This window comes from Poecilia reticulata, linkage group LG1 (genome assembly GCF_000633615.1).
Source record: "Poecilia reticulata strain Guanapo linkage group LG1, Guppy_female_1.0+MT, whole genome shotgun sequence".
Lineage (NCBI taxonomy): Eukaryota > Metazoa > Chordata > Actinopteri > Cyprinodontiformes > Poeciliidae > Poecilia > Poecilia reticulata.
The window spans coordinates 1,713,659-1,723,264 of NC_024331.1; the positions used below are offsets into that span (position 1 = coordinate 1,713,659).

General features: G+C 42.9%; 1 protein-coding gene across 1 annotated transcript in view; it reads right to left on the bottom strand.

Moving 5' to 3' along the window:
• Positions 1-5,962: 5,962 nt before the first annotated feature.
• The window catches only part of tnip2 (TNFAIP3 interacting protein 2), a 5,132-nt gene continuing 1,488 nt past the window's right edge, over positions 5,963-9,606 (bottom strand). Inside the window, exons 2-6 of the mRNA XM_008404381.2 lie at positions 8,481-8,774; positions 8,301-8,390; positions 7,941-8,204; positions 7,728-7,844; positions 5,963-6,748 (exon numbers count right to left, since the gene is read on the bottom strand). Coding sequence (XP_008402603.1) covers positions 6,434-6,748; positions 7,728-7,844; positions 7,941-8,204; positions 8,301-8,390; positions 8,481-8,774 — 1,080 coding nt within the window. The 3' untranslated portion in view covers positions 5,963-6,433. The remainder of the gene's footprint in view (positions 6,749-7,727; positions 7,845-7,940; positions 8,205-8,300; positions 8,391-8,480; positions 8,775-9,606) is intronic.

The window sequence follows — 9,606 nt, forward strand, 5'->3', positions numbered from 1 at the left end:
GTTGATTGATTTTTGGCAAAAACCACAATGTCACCATTGTTTTTTCAAGGGGTTGAATTGTTATTGCTGCCGGCACAATGGCAGGAATTTTGACCAATTGTTGCTCTTCTGCACGTCTGCGGCTACGTGGAGTTGCAGGGTGAGTCACACGTTCATGTACCAGTTCCTTATGGGAAATCCTCCAATTAACAGTCATAATCAATGAAGAGGGGCTTTGCAACTGAGTCAAGTAGATCCCAAGACTTAAGTTTCAGTTGCAAAGTACGTCAAATAAAAAAAGCCGTTGTTTTCAGCGACTTAAGGGTTTTACAGATCTTTATCTGTTCATCACTTAACTCCAGATTAAATTTGGGACAGGTACTGAATCATGGTTTTAACCCTGTTCCTCTATTTTTGGTTAGTTATACTGACTGGAAGGCATCTTATAATAACTAGTGAAACTATACACTTGACTAATTGATCTGAATTCAAGGAAACGCATTTCTTCCCCAGAACACCACAAGTCCCATCTTTCCTGTTGAATGGTGCTGTGATGAGAAGAGCTTATTAGTTTTGAACAATAAGGAACTCTTCCGATGTTTGTTGTGTAAAACTCTGGATTAAGAGATAAAATTAGGGATGCAGAAATCCCACCCCTCAAATGCCTTTAGATTTCTACATCAAATGCTTTCTTATAAAAAGCCCAAATGACTAATAAGGAAGAGGAAGTGAGGTAAGGTTGTGTTCATCTCTGCTTCCTCTTAACTTGTACTGAGAGCTGCTGCGCATTAAAATGGTGGGATTTCACTATGAGTTCCAACCCGATGAGTATTGTGGTAAAACCTCATACAGGAGAAGATGCTAGTTTTTTTTTAGTTTTTTTTTTATTGTGCTTGCCAGACCTACCAGATATGACTCATAAATCATTTCAGGTATGAATGACAGTCTGACTGTTTGTAGTTTGAGCTGGCTCTCAGTCAGTGCTGATGTAATTTTGGATCTACCACATTTAGGCAAATCTACGCAAATGTAGACGAGTCAAAAACACCCCGAAAAATTGTATGAGACACAAACGTAGGACGTGATCTAAATAAAATGTGATAATGGAACAGATTTGTTTTTGACATCTGCACAGGGGCACTCTGAGTTGATGCTATTAAAAACATGAGTAACTTAAACTTCCTTGAACCAAAAGGTTCCTACAAAAGTTTCCCAAATGGATTTGTAAAAAGCAAACATGCTCCACAGACTGGCCTGACTGAGTGCAGCGTGGGGTGGGGGGATTCTTGTCTCTGTAGGTTAATTTAAAGGAATGAGAGAAGCTTTTTAGTTTGAAATAAGAATGCTGTTCTTTTCATTCCAAAAGTGCCTGGAGCATCTCAGGATGGCATACACTTCCATCGAGGGAATCCCCTTCTTCTTCTTCTCAGGCTAAAATCTGCCTCAGTGAAGTTTAGGTGGCTGATAGCTTAAACCATTGACTTCCTACCAAGAAAAAATGAAAAGAAGCAATTTACATTAATACCCACTGAGTCAATCAATAAACACTGAATCAAAATGATCTCCTTGTGGCCACAGTAATCCATTTAGTTTGAAAAAACCTGTATGCTGTTTTGGGAATTTCCACGCAATGGAGGGAAATTCCCATTCTTTTAGGATTCACATAAGATTAATGGTTGTATCCATCCATTCTGTGTTTGCCTGGATAAGTGTAAGGCTAAAGTTTTTTCCTGTCTGGGTGTACGACAGCTACCTTCAGTTGCATCCCGGTGCTTTGAAAACCAGTTTCTGACAGGAACTGATCATCTGCTGTAACCTTTCTTTGAAAAAAAAAAATAAAATAAATTTTTGTTTCTTAGAAAAGTTCCCAGAGACTCAGGTGGGGACTTGTGACCTATTTCTTTCCACTCTGAGATGGGTGGGTTGAGCACTTGTGTGGAAGTTCAGTCACTTTTAGACCCTGTTGTAACGCGTAGGAGGGATCAGGCGGGGGGAGAATCCCCAACAGAGACCTCGTGGCTTTTTTTTTTTTTTTTTTTTTGTATGTCAGCTCCTCTCTCTGTGTGTGTGGCTTACTTTCAGACAACATTTTCAAACTGCCCTTTAAAAGCCAAATATGGAAGCAGTGTTTCTGTGGGCACATAAGATAAAGTCTTATTAGTGAAATCAATGTATTGGAAATCTTTTAGCCTCCAGTATTTCCCCTTCGTTGTTAATTATTAACTTAACATGTGATACTGTTGTAAGACTCACTGTAAGGTTTGAAATCACATAAAGCTGAACTTAATGGTCTCAAATCTTTTTTTTATAAGACAAAAATTTCAATGTCAAAAGTTTATAAAATATTTGATCAGAACTGCTTTGGATAATAGAAACTCTCTACTCTCGGTATCACTTCTCCAGCACAAACCTATGCTATCTGGTAGCCTAGATAAAATGCTAAATTAGCTGTGATGTCAGATAACTGATGTCAGGTACAATCAAAACTGGGTAAAATCATTAAAATCACTGACAGTATCCCATGGGGCAGTTCCAAGGCCAGAACCACTTCTGGGCAAAAAGAAGATACATTTTTCTTATACTGTATTAGCAAAAAAAAAACCCAAAAAACACCAATGATGATGCCAGAGACTTTTGGCAAAATATTCTGATAAAACAAAAGTACATTTTCCTGAAAGCTCCGGGTCTAGTTAAATCCAGTGAGAGCAACATGGTGTTTTAGAGCAAATCCCCGTCATGCTGACAATCAAACATGTTGGTTTGCAGTGTGATGCTGATTTGCTGCTCCAGGTACTGAATGACTTGCACTTGCGCTGAATGGCTACAAAAAAGATGAATTGAAGGTTTTTCAAGGGGCCTAGTCAAAGTTGGGATTTAATTTGGATTGACATGCTGTGATGAGGCCTTAAACAGGATGTTCATGCTTGAAAACACTCCAGTGTGGCCGATTAAAGGAATTGACCCAGATGACGTAACTTTGTAAGGTTGCATCTGAATAAACCACAAGACAAACATACCTGGAGTGTTGCTTTGGCTATTTCATGCATGTTTGAGAAATCCTTTAATCTCCATGGCAACCATTCAGCTATGTTAAAAGGCCTGGTGGGACGGAGCGCTGCTTCCAGGACAAAGCTCGTCCTGGAAGCTGCAGGTTCCAAGCTTCTGAGCAAGCCTCCCCCGGGACTCCGCCACTCAGCTCCTTTAGACTAGCCAGCAGCAATTAGCAAACACCTAATTGCGCTGAGCTTGTTATAGGATCTACTTTTCCATGCAACACGGGTAAAAACATTGTTAAAGGGTTAATAGAGGAGTAAATGTGTTGGCTTCTTAAAGGCAACCTGTTGGAAAGACCAGGAGTTTCTTAAAGAGACAGAAGCCCAATTTCAAGGCACTGTCAATTATTTTAAGTCATACAGTATACATACAGTATTTTTACATTTAATAACTGGCTGTAACATAGTTACTTGATAGTATTATAAAATGTGTCTGGAAAACACACAGCACTGCTCCTTTAACAGAAATAGTGCACTAACAATGTGGGGGCTGTATTCTACAGCCCAAAACACCCGACATGTGGTAAAATGTTGCAAATGGTGGAATCTGATTATTAAGATAAAATAGTATAAGTCAATGCCTACAACCCCTAAAGTACTAAAGCAATCCTGTAAGACAAGTGGGGCTTTTTTCATCTTAAGCTACTTTAAGAGACTGACTAAATCAGGCAGAAAACTTCTTCAGTTTATGTGTGCCAAAGGTCACTTGTCATTGTGTTGAATCATGTGGTGTAATGAGATTTTCCTATGACACTTATGGAAACCTTTTTTTTTTTTTCCACGATTCTGAATTATTCATGCAGCATTAAAAGCCGTTCTGCACCAAGTGAAAGCGTAGTGGCTGTTGGAGTTCCCATGTGCCATAATAACCAGGTTTTTATTTGAGATGTGACCTTGAATGTCGTCATATTCTTCACAACCCCAGAACACAGATCTGACCCCAGATAACACACCTGCTGTCGCCCAGAAGCAACACGTGTAAGGGTACGCACGGCGGTAGACCAACTTGTTTGTGATGTCTGTCAGAAGGCATGCACGAGCATCAAACAAGGACTGAAAAACGTGGCTGCATGCCTGCTGGGTATGAGGCGTCGCTGCAAAATCAACGACATGTTCATCCAGGAGGAGCGAGTGTCTGACTGAATGTTTCTTTTTATTTAAATGACTCTATAAGAGCTTTAGCTACATGTTTAGAATTGTTGTCCTGACAACAACACTAGAGTTGAGGAATCTCTGCCTCCTCAACTCTTACCAGCTTCCCCGTCCTCCACACCATGATGCTGCCACCACCATATCTGACGAGAGCTCTTATTTCCATGTTTGCTGTGTCCAATATATGACAAACTGAACAGAGCATCTTAGAGCTTATTTTTAGTGGTGGTTTTCATTCTGTCTCTCTCCATGAAGGACAGATTTGACCAGTGCTGGCTGCCTCAGCAGATGTTTCCAGCTGAGCTGTGGATCTGTGCAGCTCCTCCACAGTGGGCCTCTCACCTGCTTCTTTCAGCAACGCTCTCCTTGCCCCTCCTGTCAGTTCCTGGTAGGTTTGTATCCTCATGAGATCTTCAAAGTTGGGATATTGTTTGATCATCTAAGGGTGTTGAAACACTTTTAACACCTGTCTGCTGTGTTCTTTGGTTTTCCGGAAGCTGTTTGTTCTTCAGCAACCTGTGAGGCCTTCGCAGAACAGCTGGATTCACACCAAGGGTCAATTCATCCGTTTACTCATTAGACATCAGAAGGGCTTTGGGTTTTTATTTAGGGATATCAGATGTTGATTTGTAAAGTGTTGAAGTGCATGAATTTGTGATGCTCTGTCACATAAAAATGTTTTGTGTTTGCAGTGTGACTAGGGGGATATAAATGAAGTTGGTGTGAAGTTCACCAAACACCAGCCACAGCTTGATAACTTCCTTACGTCACAAACATATCAGAAGTTCATCGTGTTCTTTGGTTTCATTTAGGTCTGGATTAAATTGTTCCATTGTTTGAGCCGACATCAGCAGGTACAGCAAGTGATCGCTCTCTCAAACACATAAACGTTGTTTGGCTTTGTCTTCTCTTCTCTTCACTCTGCAACTGCCTACTTCCTTTTTTTAAAAACAGGGGATGTCCAGCTTCCTGTGCTTTGCACACTGAACCCTAGACAACTGACTCACGGAAGGGAGCGTCCGCCCGGCCGTCCGCCCGCCGCCATTGCTGCATCTGTGATACTTCGCAGGGTCTGATTTATTCACCGACCCATCTGCAGGCAGTTGTTGAGGTTTGGGCGTGACTCCGGCTCATTCCCCCTTTCATGCCCTTGTGGAGTTCGCCTCGGCTCGACACAAACAGCTGGGAATCCGGCCGTGGCAGCACAGCGTGCCCATTCAGGCAGCGCTGGGCTGGGAAGGGGTTTTCCACCGCGCGCAAACACAAGCACCACGTGACGCGCTAAAAAAGACGAGCAGAGCGCACAGATTTAGATTAAGCGGTGCCAACTCTTTGTGGTCGGCCCATGATCTGTGGTCCCAACTTGAAGCTGCAGACTGTCTCAAGAATGAAACAAAACAACAGAATAATGGAGAAGAATTTCAAACGATACAGATTAACTCGCAAAAAATAAAAATAAAAAAAAAGAGTGCCTGTCAGCAGGGTTTATTACAAAAATACTGAAAAACAACAAGTGTGCTGTCAGCTTGGATGCAATCTTTACAGAGAGACTGTTTGATCAAATACATTTTGTCTTGCTGCGAAATATTTCACGCTTATTTGATCCCAAAGGTTTGCAAAAAATATATATGAACATGTCACGACCCGGGCTGAAAACGGGAGAACAGATCATTGCACTAAAACGATTCGTGTCTTCCAGTTAGATATACAAAAGAGAATAAATATCAATATAGCAATACACTTTTATATTTTACATCTGCCATTGAAAATATATATTTTGTTGAAGAATAATAGTAAGTCCAATAGAAAATAATAATAAACATTAAAAATAATAATAATAATAATAATAACAATAGCACCACATGAACAACTAGGTGTCTGGATTCCAAAGGAAGAAGCTTATCAATCGTCTCAATCGTACAATCCTACGATAAATCTTTGGTTAAATGTAAAGAAAGTGCAGCAAGTTTGTAATTTAACCATGAGGTATTTCACATTATATATACACACATATCTATATCTATACATACATGTATATATATTGCATTGGCATCCTCTCCTGCCACAGGAGAGCAGTGAAGACGGTGTGGGTGCAGACGCAGAAAGGCTTGCCGGGGAACTTTTGGTTCACTGTTTGCAAAGAGCCTTCAGTCAGTGGTTTGGTTTGTAGTCAGCGTCTCGGACGTCCGGGTCGCTCGCGTTCCCTGCGCTGTAGTGCTGGCCTGCAGTGTTCAGCAACAGAGCCGTTCTCATAGCCGGGCGCACTCGTCGAAATGCTTCATGCACTCTGCGGCCTCTGTGTCGTTGAACCTGGCGTGACACTGCGGACACTGCAGCTCTGACGGGCCCGGGCTTTCGCTCCAGTTTGTTGCTGCTGCGGCTGCTGCCCCCGTGGCGGCGGGCTGTGGCGGTGGCGGCGGCGCGGCCGCCTGCTGCTGCTGCCGGTCAGCGGCCATCCTGAGCAGAGGCTCTGAGGAGTCCTTGTTTCGCCTCGGGGAGATCCGGTGTCCGATGTGGACGCGACACAAGGGGACAACGTCCCGGCTGTCTCTGCCAGACCCCTGCTGAGAAGCACAGACACGGTCAGACCAATGGCCATCTCACCCAGAACCGGCCCAAGATTACTTTGATTGCTAAACAGAGTGTGACTGAGGACCCACAACCCACAACTGCAAAATTACCACTATTTAGCTAAAAGCTATTTTTACAGTTAACTCCAAATGTATTTATTATTCAGACTCCTGGTGGATTTGAGTTTATTTTTGCCAACATGTTTCTTCTGACTGGAAATAATATTAATGTTTTGGAGTGACTGACTTAAAACTGATGAAAAACCTGTGGACAGAGCTAAAGTACAATATTTCTGTCCTACTAATTGCACAGTATCTTTATGTCATAACCAGGTAAAGTATGTTATTATTACATTTAATGTTGTTACTCTTGTTCTTTATATTTTTTCAACACTTTTTGGGTGAACCTTCATGTGAGATGCTGCTGTTACGTCTGAATTTCTCCACCGTGGGACAATAAAGGTGATTTCTATTCTTTTATGTCTAAATATTAGGGTGCTGGCAAGGAGGCCCTCCAACCACAAAGACTTTGGAGCTCATCGTCAGAAAGGAGTGGTAGAAGTACTGCTGGACACATACAGCTGGTAATTGACCCCTGAACTGTAACCCACCAGATGTGAGTGATCGGTCATGAGGACAGCGGGGGCCTTGTTACAGTCCAGGGGTTTTAAAGATTATTTTTTCTATTGATTGAGGATTTCTAACATTTAATAGGGAATTTTTAAAGATGAACCAAAAACAAGGTATTTAAATGTTTTTCTACATGTAACGATGTTTTTCAGAGATGCCCGTTTCATTTCCTGTCACAATCTAAACCCACCATGGATATGAATAATTCTATAAAGATGTCTTATGTGGCAGGTATTGTGTTCTTGGGCTCCTTTTGTTAGTTTTAGGTTGCTAAGCAGCTGGTCGGTTTGCTAATGCCTTGGGCCGGCTCTACATCCACCTGACAGAAGTGTTTCCACCTCACCTGTTTGTGCAGCTGCTGCTTTAACTGAGAAATCTGCTCCTTCAGGTCCGCGATCCGACCCTGAGCTCGTTCTCTGTCTGCACGCTCCGACTTAAAGTCTTCAGTGTAGATGAGGACCTGGAAAATCAAAACATCACCAATGTTCACTGTTTTCAGGTGATAAAACACTGAATGAGTCTGGTTGTATAATCCCTCAGTGGAGTGGAAACAAACCTGTTGCTCCAGGGTCTGGATGCGCTCATGTCCCTGCCTCCTCATGTCCTCCACTTCTCTGTCCATCCTGGAACACTCCCTGATTTTTTCCTCCAGGAGGGCATTGAGCCTGGAAATCTCCTGGTGGAGCATGCTGGTCCGGATGGAGCCCATGACTGGCATCAGGCCCGGCCCGGAGCTCTCCTTCAGCTTCTGACCCAATGCCCGGATGTACTCCTCCCTGCTGGAGTCGTACTTCTGCCACTGGGAGTTCAGATCCTGCACCTGCAAGCCGAACACAACCACACGGTTTGAACCGTGGCGCCAGGTTGGGAGCGGAGCCGTTCGGGCCGAATGTGGGAATGCTAAACCGAGACTCACGTAAGACACACGCTGCTTCAGCTGCTGGTTTTCTTCCTGAAGTTGGCGGATTTGGGATTTAGCAGCATTCAGGTCGGAGAGCTCCGGTGTCTGCAGAGAGGCCACAGAAAGAGTTAAAATGGTGCAAAAGGATAAAAAAACTGAAACATGGACACAGCTGAAGGAGAGTTAAACACACACCTCCTTTGCACTTTGCTCTTCCACCTCTCCTCCTGTTCCCTTCTTTTCCCGCTCCAGCCGGGCCAGCAGCTCCTGGCACACCTTGACGGTGGCGCCCAGCTGGCCGCGCAGCTGGTCGGCCTCCTCGGCCAGCGATGAGCACAGGACGCTCCGGGTGGCCTCGGCCCGCTCGCGCTCCTCCAGGGCCGCCCGCAGCCGCTGGATCTCCCGGTCCTTCTCGTGGTCCGGCTGACTCCGGATCCGCTCCAATTCCAGCTCCTTCTCCCTGATCTGTGCAGTCAGCCTCTGGATCTCCTACAAGGAGCAAAAAAATTATTTTAGAAATACTCTGCTGTAATAGTTTATTCTAATTATGTATAACGAGTTATTTTGCTTGTGATTTGAATGTTTTCTTGAAAATGTTTCAATCCATCCATCCATCCATCATCATCATCATACTCTCTTATCCCATTGGGGTCTTGTTTAGCTGGTCTCTATGTCCAGCGGTCAACTGGCGGGAGGCAAAATGTTTCAATCTGTTACCTAACGCTATAAAACAGTCATAATCTATATCTGAAAAAATAGTAACTGAGGCATGTTTCTATCATGTGTCATAATGTTTCAACTAATTTAATGAAACAATATAAATGTTAAGCAATAAACTGGATGAATCAAACACAGTCCGACTGTTCCCGACTTCACATGGATTTGGCTCTAGACTTAAAAATGGATTTCCTGATAATTATTGCAATTATTATAAGTGTGATGACGAGAAATGATTTAATAGTCAAAAATGACAGAAAAAAAAGTTTCAGTGCCTGCAGCCAGAGGTCAACAAACACACACACACACACGCACACCGGCGTGCACACACACACACTCACACACTGCTGTTATTACGATAGAAACTACTGTAGTACAAGAGTTAGTGAAGCTCTCATCGAGTCAACAGGAAAAAAATTAAATGACGTCACAATTACTTCCATATTGACAGTTTCTGTAGTTACATGAAAGAAAGAAAATATTAAAAAATCAAAAAAGTTAAACTATAAATTACAGTTCTAATCACATATCCCCACACAATGCTGATAAATGATAGGACAACCGTCCATCACTAATGTGTTCGTGTGTTGGAACAAACACAGAC